At 38.7% G+C, this 16,268-nt stretch overlaps 1 protein-coding gene across 1 annotated transcript; it reads right to left on the reverse strand.

Moving 5' to 3' along the window:
• Window positions 1–4,267: 4,267 nt before the first annotated feature.
• LOC113037678 (S-adenosylmethionine decarboxylase proenzyme-like) lies at window positions 4,268–15,992 on the reverse strand. Its single transcript, XM_026194985.1, has 9 exons — window positions 15,666–15,992; window positions 10,385–10,471; window positions 9,311–9,437; window positions 8,354–8,456; window positions 8,216–8,258; window positions 7,883–8,027; window positions 7,679–7,771; window positions 7,440–7,595; window positions 4,268–6,926 (listed from the first exon to the last, which is right to left on the reverse strand). Exons 1-9 carry the CDS (start codon window positions 15,773–15,775, stop codon window positions 6,786–6,788), a joined length of 1,005 nt encoding a protein of 334 aa, XP_026050770.1. The 5' UTR covers window positions 15,776–15,992; the 3' UTR covers window positions 4,268–6,785.
• Window positions 15,993–16,268: the final 276 nt, after the last annotated feature.

Genomic DNA, 16,268 nt, shown 5'->3' on the forward strand with positions numbered 1-16,268 from the left:
ATCTAGTTCACCAAACATCTATAAAAAAAAGTTTAAAGGGGTCCTGAAATCTATTTTAAAATGTGTCCTGAGGTGCTTTAAAATCTTAAGTGTTTTTTTCCATCAAGCCAGTCAAAATGGAGAAATAAATGGTCAATTTCTATGCTGAATTTGAAAAGCTCAGTTGGAAAGGACATATCTGCTGTGAGACTCACTGAAACGCTGCTGCTTTGATATTTGCACATGAAATGAACATTTTACTATAACGGCTGCCAAGATTAACTAATGGTGAAAAATGTTGATTGCAGCATTATATTTAGGACTACTCCTGTTGCATCAGAGGTTGCCAAACACAGTCATGTCTACTGAGCGCACAATGCAATTCGTTTTCTGCAATCCCACAAACGCTTGCCCCATAACAAACACAGTGAAAACATGATGTGAATAAGAGGTTCGCTGAGCAGTGCAAACTCTGTGGTTGAATATAACAGGAGGAGTTTTGGCAGAAATCAAATCGCTGATAGACTCAAAAAGAAAAAGAGCAATCTTTGATCTATTTCTGTACACTGGCCACTTTATTAGGTACACCTTGCTTGTACTGGGTTGGACCCCCTATTGCCTTCAGAACTGCCTTAATTCTTCATGGCATAGATTCATAAAGTGGTTGGATACATTCCTCAGAGATTTTGGTCCATATTAACATGATAGCATCATGCAGTTACTGGAGATTTGTCTCAAATCTCCCGTTCCAGCACATCACAAATCTGCTCTATTGAATTGAGATCTGGTGACTGTGGAAGCCATTTGAGTAAAGTGAACTCATTGTCATGTTCAAGAAAGCAGTCTGAGATGATTTGAGCTTTGTGACATGGTGCATTATCCTGCTGGAAGTAGCCATCAGAGGATGGGTTCACTGTAGTCATAAAGGGTTGGACAGGGTCAGCAACAATACAATACCCAAAGTGTAACAAGAAAATATCCCCCACAGCATTCCACCACCAGCAGCAGCAGTCTGAACCGAGACGAGGAAGGATTGAATCATGCTTTCATGTTCTTTACACCAAATTCTGACTCTACCATCTGAATGTCGCAGGAGAAACCGAGACTTATCAGATCAGGCAATGTTTTTCCAATCTTCTATTGTCCAGTTTTGGTGAGCCTGTGTGATTTGTAGTCTCTGTTTCCTGTTCTTATCTGACAGAAGCAGCACCCGGTGTGGTCTTCTGCTGCTGTAGCTCATCTGTTTCAGGGTTTGATGTGTTGTGTGTTCAGAGATGGTATTCTGCATGCCTTGGTTGTAATAAGTGGTTATTTGAGTTACTGTTGGCTTTCTATCTAACCAGTCCGCCCATTCTCCTCTGACCTCTGACATCAACGAGACATTTCTGTCCACACAACTGCCTACGGCTGGAGATTTTCTCTTTTTCGGACCAACTCTATGATGGTTGTTCATGAAAATCCCAGTAGATCAGCAATTTTTGAAATACTTAGGTCAGCCCCGCACCAACAACCATTCAATGTTCAAAGTCACATAAATCCCCTTTCTTCCCCATTCTGACATACAGACATAAACTGTCTCCATTTAACTGCACAACTAGGAAGTGCATAAAGTGGTTGGACTAATCAATGTGGAAGAGTCTTATTTCACCCTGAAATGGGTTGTTTTGCAATTAATGGCCTGCTTTTAAAATGCATTTAAAAGTGTCTTAGTGAAGTCCTTGTACTGTACATTCAGAGAAAAAGCATGGTCAGTCTTTTTGTAATAATGAAGATGGAGGACTGTGGAAACGTGTACTTCAAAATGTTCAGTGTCCTGATAGATGACCATCACATTCATGTGGAAAGGCAGAGGTGAGTCCGTGCCATTTATTAAAAGGATAACCTGTAATATTATCAATTTCTGTAGAATTTTACAGCATTTTAAATGTTAACATTAGTAAATCAAATCTAAAGGTAATGTGTACAGTAGTTAAAATATTGGTTAAAAAGTGGTTTTACTGTCAGTTTATTTCATTTCTGGGAAATACACTAAAGATGATTTTAAGGCCTGTGAGAAAGACCTGGACAACAAATCCAAATTGGCTTTGAAAGACAATGTCAAAACCATCTAATAATATCTTTACATTTCAATCATATTTGGACAATTGCATTTAAATTTGCACTTTAGATTTTACATATAATTTAGTGGTTTACAGTAGATACTTTGCAGAGATGGTTTGTCTTGAATCACAGGTTCAGTTCTTAGTTATTTGATGTTATTGTTGTGAGCATTACCCATTAACGTGGCATTTTAACAAAAATTCAGCAGGTTGTGTACTGCGTTTTGGAGAAATGCACAAATCGTTTTTCTCTGAAGTAACATGCACTTGATGCCAATGGTCCACATCTGCCCACCAGAGAATTGAAATGAATAGGATCATATGGCATCTTCCAATGGTGATTCGAGAAAAATGTCTTTTTCTACGTGTCCTACTGGACCATTTTTCTGTACAAGAATATTAGACTCACTGACCCAGCCTCTGTAATGTTTACTTTTTTATATAACAGTCAGAAAAAGCAGGAAAAGAGCAGGACACAGGAGATGATGGTAAAATTATCTTATTGTTTATTGAATAATCCTTGTTGTGTCTTCCTCAGCAATCGGTCTGACTTCAACCAAAAGCAGTGGAAAGTTACTGCTTCACAACATCATGCTGTGATGTTAAACAACCTTGAAATGGAGACATTCACTTATCTCCAGCTGACTCGTGAGGGCAACATAACACACAACATTAGATTATATACGAAATCTTTCTATTTCAGATAGACTGCTGTTATTTTGAACTTTCTATTTGTCAAAGCGATCACAAACACAACAGATGAGATATTACAGCTGACTGTTACTCTGGGTTTCCTAAGATTTCAGCTGTGAACAGTGAAAAAATACAAAGTTATTCAGTTTTGTACATGAAAAAAAAAAAAAAATCAGTCAATTTATTGGTATTTAGGCTTCGCAAAAGTTTAAGTTCTTAATGCATATATATGGACTGATATGATCGACAGCAGCCCTTATGGTCTTTTAACTTCTCTGATAATCTTTCAGTTCAGCGCAAAAACCTCTACTCTGGCACTTCATTGTATTTAGCAAGTCAAAAGAAAAAATATAGAAACTCTTTTTTTTTTTTGTTAAATCAAGGTGATAATAGAATTAAATCAGTGATAGGGTTGTGGTAAGCTTGGGCAATTAAGTCGTTACAAGTGGACTAATTTCATGTTGGTTTCACTTTCCACAGAACTATTTCAGCATGTATAACCGCGCTTCAGTGATGAGCTGCCTCCCGCTTTACAAAATCTGCTGTGGTGAAAGATTAGCTCATGAATATTCATTTGAAGTGGGCCACTTTTTGTTAAATATCTAATTTATGGATTTATTTTATATTTTTCTATCATTTTTTATAAAATTAAGGTCCAGCTGTAATATTTGCATTTGTATTCAGTTCACATGTTATTTGGAAGGTATAAACCAATACATTTTTTAAGAAGCACCACAGACAAATGTATTTTTAGTGAAAGTGGGCGGTCTCAGATTTTCTCAAATGATCCTGTATTCTTATTGAAATTAAGAATTATTATTATTTTGTTTAACAACACATTAAAAAACAAAGGCCAAAAAATATTTAACACACCCCAAAACATGTAACCTAGGGAGGTTTGTTGAATTAAATACAACACCATTCAGAATGTGTTGTCTTAGTGTTAATGAAATCTAACTGGATTTTGATTAACTTTATAACATTAAAATGGTAACACATGCAACAGAACAACAGTGAATTTAAAGGTTGAGCTGGTCCCAGACTAAAATGCATGTTTGAGCGGTCTCAGCTGAAAAGATCTTAAAATTTGTCAGTGCCATCTTTCTTTGTCCAGATGCACACCTGTAACGCTTTCTTCGAAGGCATTTCTGTAGAAGCGCCTTATTTCTAAAGGTCTCATTTAATTAAGTTCTGGTGCTGGCTTAAGCTTAGCCCTGTCTGTGAAACAGAAGTCCTTTTGATATACGCCAACGTATGCTTAAAATAAACTAATGGACTAACTTCATTATGAAAGGTAAAACAAGGTAACGTGTAAAGTTTGAAAGACAAATTATTGTAAAAATTTGAACCAAATGTAACAAAATTTCTATAAACCTTCATTGTGTACAATTTAATTTTGAATCCCCTTAACCCAGCCAAATATCATATTGATATACAGCAGTGCATTCTGGGCAATAAATAAAAACTCTATAAATAAATCTCAAGTACACAGCTGATATAGTTACGAACTTTATTGAAAGCATCAAGCTCTTAAGTACAGATATATTTAGCACATCTTGACCAACCAAGGAAATAGCAAGAGAATTGGAGCAGCAAAGTTTCCCCTTCCCAACTTCCTGTGAAAACCCTTTCTACAGAGTTTCCTTACCCACCAACACAGGCCGGACAGAACCAGCCTGAAAAGGTCCCTCCCCGCCTCAGAACAGGGTCAGAAAAAAAAAAAATAATAAAATAAATAGATTATATAGTTGGTCCGCAGCATCAGTGTCTCCCCCTCCACTCGAGAACGGTGTAAATAAAAAGAAGAAACACGTTTGAAACCACCACCCCTTCACCGGATAAACACTAGGTGTGATATGCGATCATACTCGTGTTATTTCTCCACGTCTGACACCTATATTGTCCCCATAAATCAAATTTAATTGCTTTGTTTTCCGCCTCAGAACTACTACTGTAAACATCCAGCTGCCCTTTGACCTCTCCGATGGCAGAGCCACATTTAAGACCCACTGGTTGCTGTAGAGAGGTTTTCAGATTCTCTCAGAGGAAGGACCTTCACATCAAGATTTCAGGAAGCGATCTGCTTCATAACAAACACGTCCTTCTCCGAGTCCTCTCAACTACACCAGCTGCGTGTAACAGCTACTCCGTCGAAATAAAACTCCCTGTTCATCACACTCAGGAGCTATCAGCAAAGTTTGTTAAGTCGTACGAACAGAAATTAAACACGTTACTAAGGGCTAAAGCAGAGACACTGCACGGTTAATATCCTGCAGGTCACTATGTGAAAAATTATTTTTTCTCAATGCACAAAGAGAGCATGATCTGGAGAGGAGTACAAATCTACTGCAAAAAAAAAAGAAAAGAAAAGTGTGCTTGGCTCTGTGCAGCGTGGGGTGTGGAATGATCCGGGTCAGCCCTGACGTGCTCAGATCAGTGCAAGCCTATTGTGTGCTCACCGGCTTCTGTAGAGGAAAGAGAGAGAACTCATTTTGTTTAGAAAAAGAAAAATGCTTTGCTGTGCGATCGGCACACTATTGCAAAGTGTCTGTCCAAACGTTTCGATTCAAAGGTGTGCACTGCGCAGGCTCTGTGCTGGACAGCCCCAGGGTCCTTCACAATGACACCAACGACGGACGGAAGGCAAAGAACACCATTCTCTTTCTCCAACACTTCTGCATTTGTTACATTATTCAGAAAAATCAACTATTTTTATAGAACATATTGTCACCTTTTAACTATGTTTTTTTTTTTTTTTTTTTTACTTGTAATACATTCATGTTAAATGCCATTTGATTTTGAGGAAAGGAAGACAACAGCTGACTTTCACCATAATGGTTATATATTGCAGAGTATATGTTCTTGACACTTAAGGCAACAGTTGAGTAACATTCACTTCTCTGTATATTTTTAATAAAGCTGACCACCTGTAAAGCTGATGAAGGGAGTTCAGTTTAATCCTAACCACCTAACCTTGCGTATTATTGAAACAAGCACTGTTTTCCAAAACAGTCCCTAAAAGAAGAGCAGGCTGTCGACATCGAAGACGGCAGTTAAGTTACTCAACTTCTGAAACGCTCACTTCTCTAATACACAGAATAAAGACAGCTGCCTGCAGGGTTAAAGAAAATAAGATGATGGAGGAATATTTAACGTTTGTTTTCAGGACTTCTTCACTGTCAGAGTAGTTCGCTAGCTACACACAGTTGAGCTGAAGACTATGGAAGCCCGTTTCTGCCACTAAATAAAAAATAAAACAAGGCAACAAACTTATGTCAATTCTGACTTTATAACTCACAATTCTGAGAAAAAAAATGTAAGGATTGTGACTTTATTTCTCAGAATTGTGAGTTAATATATATATAAACGTGTAATTGCGAGAAAAAAATTAGAATTGCGACAATTTTATAACTCGCGATTCTGAGGAGTCATAATTTTGAGAAAAAAAAGCTTGCAATAACCTCATTTTATTTTTTATTCAGTGGCGAAAACGGTCTTCCATACACATACTGAGCGAAAAACTCACGATTTAAATAACCAACGCCACGTATTAAATTAAATGCAAATCAAACCCTGCCCAAAAACACCTCTACGCACACCAATGAACTCAAACAAAACACTGGTGTGTATGATAAAACGAGACGGATCGGAGCACGTCAGGGTCCCTGTCTAGTGAGGTCGGAAACCCTGTCTGTGGGGGATGCGAGGGGACACCTGCAGGAAGGGAAGGGAACGCTGCATGTCCTGGGATGGAGTGACATGCCTCATACACACCACCACCACGTTCAAGAACTCTACATGCACTTCAAGATCACAGCAAGAATGGGCTAGAATATCTACAGAGACACGGGAAGAGCTTTCATGCACGATATCTACGTCATAGGTACAAGAATGCATAAATGTTAAACTCAGGGAAGATCTACAGCCAGAAGAATCCACGCACAAACACCGCCGGCCGCAGAGTTGTTCCTCGCGGCAGCGGGATTTCTTTTTACGCTTCTTCATTTCGGAGGTTCAGCTCCGCTTCTGCTGCTGATTCTTGGTGTAACTGGTGAAGACGAAGTTGTAGTCGTTGAAGTGTGCCAACTGGCGGTCCAGGAGGCGGTACCCCTCCAGCTTCTGAGCCGAAGAGAAAACGCTGCGACATTTGGAGCTCTGTTGGGAACCAGATACATGAGAAGAATGGGTTTGACGGTCACACTTTATTTTAAAGTCCAATTCTCGCTATTAACAAACCATTCACTATGACTTCTGCCACAGTAAACTCTTAACATGTCAGTGGTCTACAGCTCAGTGTATTAAAAGCAGGTGATGGAGATTTACTACTAATTACAGAACCGGCTTTACTGACCAGATGCACATGATCGTTGCATTCGATTATTTGCACAGCCCTAATTTGAAGCTTGTGACATTTATAGCAAGTGCATGTAGTTAATATTACTCAGTACTTAAATGCATAATTACACTGCAACAAGGACACCTTAACACATATATATATATATATATATATATATATATATATATATATATATACACATACACACATACACACACACACACACACACACACACACACATATATATTTTCTTTCAGAACAATTAGAAAAAAGTTGTGGAAGTACCTGTTCGAAAAATAATTATTTGTAGATTAGTTGTGTAATAATGTACCTGATTGACAAAAAGTGTTGTCACAAATTTCCCTGGTTTGAAGACATCCACGACTTTGCGGATAAGCTCGTCATAAGACGTCTGGGAGAGGTTGGTTTCAAAGCTGACATAGGAGAACTCTGGTTCGGGGGTGATGTGAATCGTCCAGTAAGTTCCCTAGAAAGACAACAATCTCAATCACACTGCAGAACAGAGAGACTTTCTCACAAATACACACGCAGCCTTGAATGACTCCTTACATCTGTTTTCATTCCATTCATGGAGTATCCACAAGGGTTGAACATTGTGGCATCAATCACTGAACCTGGAATCAGGTCACGAATTCCACTCATCTGTGAAGACACCACGGATAACCTTAAAGACACCTCTCGATATAAACCAATCAATCAAAATACTGTGCTGGATTTTGCACAAATGACAGAAGCCTAGCGGACGAAACGTACACGAGTGACATCCTTAGCAGAAACACCGTCTTTCATGTAGAACTGGTCCATCACCGCTGGGTCGAGGTCACTCATCAGAACTTCTAGGGTCTGGTCCGCCTGCTTGTTCTCGCAGAAGTCCGGCAGCTCCAGCGTGAACAGATACCTTCAGGACAGAACGGAGAACAACACCACAGACACAGACATCAGATGAGGAGTGTTATTTTCCATGGAACTATGGCATAGAAACCCCCCAAACAAACCGACTAAAATCAGGCCTTTTTTCAAAGAGAAAGAGATTAAGATTTTCTGGTAGTGGTTTATCTAAAGTCTAGATGAAGTAAAACAGCTCACCAGCAGTCCGAGTTCAGACGTCCCATACAGTAGGCTGCTCCATCTGCGCATGAAAACAAACAAGCAGAACACCTTTTAATCAGACAATACTAATTTCATTCATAATGTTCACATCATCTGTTGCATCTGAAAGCGTACTTGGAAAAATCTGGCTGAGGAAATCGACTTCCTCCTGGAAGTTGCGGTGAGGGAACTCTTGATGGGTGGGCTTCATAAAATTTTTACGAGAATAGAAGAAATTCTAAAAGAAAATGAGATGAGGTCAAGTCACATTTTCATAAAGACACTATGATTAATCTGACATCACGTGTAATCTAGGGGTGCAACGGATCATAGATGACCCCACGGTTCGGCACACATGTGATTCCACGATTAAATTTAACCATCATAGAGTGAAAGTTTATAGTATGCATGTGTTTTGTCTTGCCAGTTTATCCATTCAAACCATTTTAAACAAAAGAGAACACGCGCTCTGTTTTCTACCACTGCGGCACACGATTCCTCTTTCACTCTCACATACACACGACGTTATATTAAAATAACCGTTTTGGCAAACAAACAGTCGGTTATGTCTGAAGTGAACCGAAACGGCTGAGAAAGCAAGCAGATGCGTGTCAGTACATTAGGTCTTAAAGTGACGGCAGCATATAAACACCTGCTTCTGTCCGCTAGATTTAACTTCTGCAGTGAAGAGCTCTAGTGTGTTATTTTACAATTATTACATTTCTGCACTTGAATACTAGTGTTACTGACTGTTACCTTTGTTGTATTATTCATCTATGCATGTAATTTGTGTTTGTTCTTGTTTTATTACTGACATCTTTGGTTCAGCTAGTAGTTATTATTAAAAGGATCCGATCCGTGACTCAAAATCGATAATAAGGTGTGAACAGTGTGTTTTGTGATCCGTTGCACCACTAATGTAAACTGACTCATCTGAAGCGCACTGAACGTGTGAAACTCACGTGAACTCATAAACCTGAGCTTTTCATGTTGTTATATCTTGCTTTACTGCAGTCGGATATGATGAAGTGCCATAAATTCTTCCCTAAACATGCACCTGAGAGAGAGTGTGTGTGTGTGTGCGTGTCGTACCTCGATGGCATCAAAGCCGCAGTACTCACGAGCCAGCTCCAGCAGTGGCACCAGTGCCTGCAGTAAGAGGGTGGTTCCGCATGTCTTCAAAATGAAACGTCTCTTGGAGACAAACATGCTACTCTCACTAGCAGAGAGAGAGGGAGAGAGAGAGAGAGAGAGAGAGAGACACCAAGGAGTGGTTAATCCTTTAAATTATGGCTCATTTACAACAAAGTGGAGTATTGACAATATTTACTTTAATATTCTTGCTAATATAAAATGAATCAACATTGTGAATATCAATGTCTTTAAAGCCATTTCAGCAGAACTGTAACGTAAAAACCCATCCAGCTTTTTTCTCTCCAGACAGCTATGAATAGCTTGACCCTTTGTCTCTCAGACCAAATAAATGGCTTAGCGTCATCCTCAGCAGGACGCATTTACAAATCTCTGAATCCTTTACCCCCATGACTGTGAGAGTCACACAGATGCCTTTCATATTCGTCTTATCAGCTTGTGAGTATCTCGAAGCTGAACCGCTGCTGTGTGCATTAATAATGCATCACAATCATGATAAACATTCAGCCCACGGCTTCGCTAACTAGCATGTGCCAGTAAAACGTTTCAGTAACACTTTATTTTAAGATGTCCTTGTTACACGTTACATACACCTACTATTATAATAACAATAAATTATGCATACATGCAAGTAACTCTAAGCCAAACACCCTAACCATAAAGTAAGTAGATGTAGTTAATAAATATAACTTAGTATAATTAGACTAACAAGGACACCTCAGAATAAAGAGCAAAACACGTTCCATTTGAGCTATTTAGTTTTTAAAAGCAACATGAAAGGACATTTGCAACTTATCTAACTTCTTTAAGCCTCATTTCCGAATTGCACAACATTCTCAATTTATCTTTAAATCAGTTTGTGCTGTAACATCGCTACGAATACCCCAGGCACTTTTCTGATTCCGTTTCTCAGTGGTGTGAATGAAATCTTCATTTGCTGTAGATTGAGCGGTTTGGAGACTGAAGGATCACAGTGTCGGCACAATCCTGTCCTCTGATGAAGCAATAACTCACCTGAGTATATAAGCTTCCTGCTTGTCAGTCTTTGTCACACTTATAATCAAGCAATGCACATTCTCCAGAAGTTTGTCCCACTCAAATCTGAAAAGGCACAGAGAGAGAGAGAAACATTAAGACCTCAGTTATTATTAGGAAACATGATTCTAGGATTTTCTGCATGAAGCGGAGTATTACTCATTTGAAAAATAACACTTTCCAAAAGGCTGGAACAATGGCAAACAAACGGCAAAATTAGACAATCAAATTTTCTGGAAAGAACCAATAAAAACTAATTATAGAGCACAAACGAAGACAGATCGTCTCGGAGGACACACAGCTGCTGGCTCTGTTGAACTCTCAAATTTCACACATTTGGCACAGGCTCAGGAGGCCTGCTTGAATCAAAATCTTGAAAAAAAAAAAAAGGGTTTATTTTGCAACAATGTAATGCATTTTCACAAATCTGCCTATTACACCAATTATTTAATTATATAATTTACACATTATACAGACATTTGACCACAGAAAGCTGTGATGGCCACAGTAAAGTACACCCCCGCCCCCTTCGAGAACGAGACGGCTTGTAAAAAGAAAACATTTAGATGTTTTGTTTTGCTTAATTTTAACAAAGTGATAAAGACTTGAGTAAAAGCCTGCCGTACTTTATTATTGATATAATAAAAATTTCTAAGAATGACAAAACAGGTCCACGGAAGTGCGTTGAAATGCACAGCGTTATTCTGTGTGGTGTGTGCTGCGGCTGCCTAATCATTTTCACAAATAGGCCTACCGTATTTTTCGGACTATAAGTCGCACCTAAATATAAGTCGCATCAGTCCAAAAATACGTCATGACGAGGAAAAAAACATATAAGTCGCACTGGACTATAAATCGCTTTTATTTAGAACCAAGAACCAAGAGAAAACATTACCGTCTCCAGCCGTGAGAGGGCGCTTTGTGTGTTCAGTGTAGACTACAGGAGAACTGAGCAGCATAGAGCGCCCTCTCACGGCTGGAGACGGTAATGTGAACTCTTGGTTAATTTCTCTCGGTTCATGTCAAATTCATTTTGATAAGTCGCACCTGACTAGAAGTCGCAGGACCAGCCAAACTATGAAAAAAAGTGTGACTTATAGTCCGGAAAATACAGTACATGCCGTAAAATAAATATGAACATTTGTATATAAAATACGAAAAAAACATGGTTATTTGTTACTAGTTAAACCATGGTAAAAACTATATGTTTTGCTACACTAACCATAGTTTAACCATGGTATTTGTAGTAAAACTTCGGTTCTAGGCTATAATTGGTAAAAACGCCAAAAAAAAAAAAAAAGAAAAAAAGAAGAAATAAAACCTGGCTGGCCTACTATACATTTACTATAGTAATACCATGACTAATTCTCGTAAGGAGTGTATAATAATACAAAATAAATGTCTTCGATTATGACATCACAAAATATCAGGAAGTGAGATGTATTTGATTGTGACGTGAAGGAGGATTACTGTAAACCGTGCAGGGGACAGGACTAATGACAGTGGTGTAGTCTATCTGTGCTACCCGCTCAGTTCGTCTGTTTATTAGTCACATACAGCTTCAGATCAGTTTATTTTACTTATTAGTGTTACACCACACATCAACTTTTCAGAAATAAGAAAAAAAAAATCAATCGAAATCTTAACAAAAAGTAAAGATTAAGCGCCTAGCAAGGTCACCGCGCGTTAATTTGAATGGTTTGTTTTCCCCCATGGCATAAACGGATATGACGTTTTGTGGGCGTTCCCATTAATGCCGAACAATCCACTTGTCACATGCCTGACCAAGTCAAATCATTTCCAGATTACACCAAAGAAAGTACCACGAGTCTCTAGTAATACACGCTTCAGGTTTCCTCTCAATAACCAAACATAATTTACAGGATGTAACGATTGAGAGCGAGCTGGTTGAAAATCGATTCAAATCAGTTGAGATGCAAAAATGTGTGTCTGAGGGGAACTTACTGTCTTTAGAAAAGTTTAGATGGATCTAAATCTAAAAAAAGTTTAGATTTTTTTTCTTTTCAGCTTGCCTCTGTATTATGCATATTAAAGTTCATAAGTGCAGAGCTGCTTTGTCTACAGCAGTAACCAAGGAAACGCTTTAAGCTTCACCTGCTGCAGCGTTCACATGCGCTTTGTTTACAGCAGTAACCAAGGAAACGCTTAAAGCTCCACTTGCTGCAGGGTTCACATGTGCTTTGTTTACAGCAGTAACCAAGGAAACGCTTAAAGCTCCACCTGCTGCAGCGTTCACATGTGCTTTGTTTACAGCAGTAACCAAGGAAACGCTTAAAGCTCCACTTGCTGCAGCGTTCACATGTGCTTTGTTTACAGCAGTAACCAAGGAAATGCTTAAAGCTCCACCTGCTGGCAGAGAGTGAATCTGCGTCTCGTTCAGTTTCGGTTTCATGCTGATATTTTTTATGTATAGTTTCACAAAACTGAAGTCAAACCATTTTTTTTTTTTTTTTTTTTGCTTTAAATTAAAAGGCTTAAAATCTGCTCGTGTTGCATGTATGCAGCATTTATGTTCAGATCATGATTAAAATGCAGTGCTTGTCTCTAACTTTAATAAAATTTTTATTTATACGAAGTTATTTTATTTGTGCTATTTATTTTATTTGGGGCTTGTTTTAAAATGTAGTTGTTATTATTTACATTATATTTTTCTTTAGTTATTTAGGAGATGCTTTTATCCGAAGCTTAAAAATGCAGACAACAAAATAATTATAATATGCCATAATAATAGGTGCTATATTAGAATATTATTTTGGTGTTATATTTCAAATTCACAAAGAAATGTGTAGCATTTTGTACAAGCAATAATAAAAGAACACATATGATTTATCTTTTGTTTTAAATCTGATTTTGCTAAAAAATATATTTTTTGGCCAGACAAAGGCATATTTGAGCACAGTAAAGTGTTTCCTCGTGCTGTAGGAAGACGAGGGGCAGTTAAACTGGACTTATCAGAGAACTAGCTGTGCTCAGACTCTAATGATCCTCTTTCTAGTATCTCTGAGTGTGCTAATGCTTTCCCAGAAGTAAACTAATAGCCCTCATCATTCAATCTGCCAGCCGAACCCTGAGAAACCACAGAGATCAGCTTTCAGTTCTGAGAAACCTTACTGCAGGACACTATAGACACAGCAGAGATGTCCTCACTCATTCATATTTTACACCTCTAGCTTCTGTATGAGCTGCAAGACTGACCGTAACATTACAGAGTACTGGACCTTATGAAAATATGTACTATAGATCAATGGCATAAAATATGCAGTGCTGGGTGGATTACTTACAAATTGTAGTCCATTACGGAGTCCAAATTACATGACAAAAATTGTAGTTAGTAACGTAATCCATTACATTACACATTTTAGGTAATGTAATCAGACTACTTTTAGATTACTTTTGACCCATCTCGTTTATCAAATTGATTTAAATAGGATAACCATACTGATCGAACAATATGAAAAGTAAGAAAATATATTCCATTTCTTCCAACATGAAGTGCGTTAAACATTATATTACATCTAGGTTTACCAAATTGTAATGATTCAAATAAAAATGAATGTGTTCGTCAGTAGTTGATGCAATGTTGAAACACTTCGTAAACCTGAAAAGATTTCTGTAAATCAGAGCTCAGATGCTGTGTATCACCTGATTAATGACTGATCTCTGCGTTAATCTCCACAAAACTCAAAGACTTTCCGAGTGTATAGAAGCGGAAGGCTATTTCAGGAAGTAAAATAATAAAAGACGAAAAAGAGGAATTGGTGATAATCCGTAAATTATGAATACATTATGGCTACTGAGGTAATGTGTAATCCATAAAAAGTAACTGTAGTCTGATTACAAGTATTTCAAAATGTAAGTTTATCTAATTACAAGTACTTAATGTTTCTGTACTTCTCTGATAACGTAATCCAGTAACTGCCCAGCTCTGGAAACATGATCATGAATTGTTTTGGATATTGCAATACTATGACATTATTTACAGTGTTTTCTATTTGCAGAATCATTTAAGTTTTTTTTTGTTGCTGGCAGGCATCATAGTAGTAATAAAGGACTCTTTTTTATTTTATAGTAATAGACCAATATTTTGAGATGATCAGTATTCGACATTTCTGCCAATATTTCGAGAATGTTAGTATCAGACAATAAACATGTTCATTACTGGACAATCTGTTAACCTAATATCTAGCTTTGCTCAATCATAATGCACATGTGTTAACTTCCACCTTAAGTTTATGTCATATTTGTATTATATATAGCCTAGACATGAAAACAAATGAATTCTTATGTCCACCCATTATTGCACATTAATGTTATGTCTTCTGTCCGCGGTCACTGATCTATATTCTCTGTAGTCCGCAGGAGACGCACGTGCACCGCAGCAGCTGTCTGCGCATACGTAACAACTTATGAGTGTATAGAACTCCCGACCAATCACAACACGCGGGCGGAGCTTACGACATGTGACGCGACGCGTGACTTTCACATGGAGGCTGCGGCGCAGGATCAACCGCCATGATCTTTCCCAAAAATAGTGCTCTTGCAATGCAATCAAACGCATGTGCTGAAGCACAGCTGCAATCGCAAATCTTAAAAGATTATTTAAATACCTAACGTTATAACGTTACGAAAAAAATAATACTAGTAACGCTACGTCAACAAAACAGGAATCAAAATATCCCGTTTTTGCATTCATATGTACAGAAGCACTGAGAGAGGACTGTGGTGTTTGAGGAGGCGTGTTCCTCATGGCGCCATCAGCTAGCTGTAAGATAGCCCCTGGCTAATCAATCGATCAGCCTTCACTCACACTCCAGCTCATCAATAACGGATTCAGAGCTGATCCAGATACAGCCAAACGAGCTCCAGTGACAGATGGACATTCAGAGCGATGTGAAGAGACACAGACAAGGCCAGACTGAGATCAAAACCTGTAACGTCATCTAAACGTTGAATAGATCTGTTGATAATGACGACTCTGAATAGTTTAAGTATGTCTAAAGAAGGGGGAGGAAAGCAAGCTCTTGTAGCTCGAGGTTCAGCTCCAGTCCTGACAGCTCGAATGAATGAATGAAAGTAAAGGAGGATGGTGTCAAAAATGGATCCCGCCTCGGGTGACACAGCCACATGTCACTCATCTTCAGAGCGATCACTGTGACATTACTGATAGTTTATACACATTTTATGACGGAGTAAAGCGTTAGGGCGAATGACTAAATCTCTCTCGGACTCATTGACTCACCGGGGGATAGTGCGCAAATCTCCGGTTCCTTTGGTTTGGTCTTCTCGGGAGAACCACACTTCCAGGAGCTTCTCGGTCCCCTCGAAGAAGTGTGCACTGCTCTCTTCCATCGCGAGACAAACAGACTCCAAAAACAGAAATTAAACCGTCGGATGGAATCCCAGTGAATCAGTCCTTTGTTGGTTGTTATAATTTATTAGGTTAGTTGCGGTCCTTGAGCAGTCCAGATGTAGTTGCCTTGTTTTGTTTTACCGTCTTCCCTTTTACAGAGAATACCGTGGGCGAGTGCTAGCTAATATCGCCGGCCATACTGTGTAAGCGCGGAATGGCAGCTTGCGCGGAGGTTTTATTACCTACCCGCCGACGTCATCCGCATAGCGGCCAATCACGGCTAAGAGGCCGCCCTCCTGTCAGCAAAGATTGGCTATAACTGTTGTCAATCAAATTGGCGGTTGCAAGTTGTTAGTTCAGACTGTAGTAGCACAGCTTGAGCTTGTTGTCTATATACTGCCCTTGAGGCGAGTAAACGCTGCGCCAGTACATACACAACTGGTACTTGGTTCCCGTTTATTCACTAGTCTTTAAAAAAAAAAAAAAAAAAAA

Source organism: Carassius auratus, chromosome 20 (assembly GCF_003368295.1).
Source record: "Carassius auratus strain Wakin chromosome 20, ASM336829v1, whole genome shotgun sequence".
NCBI classification, from domain to species: Eukaryota; Metazoa; Chordata; class Actinopteri; order Cypriniformes; family Cyprinidae; genus Carassius; species Carassius auratus.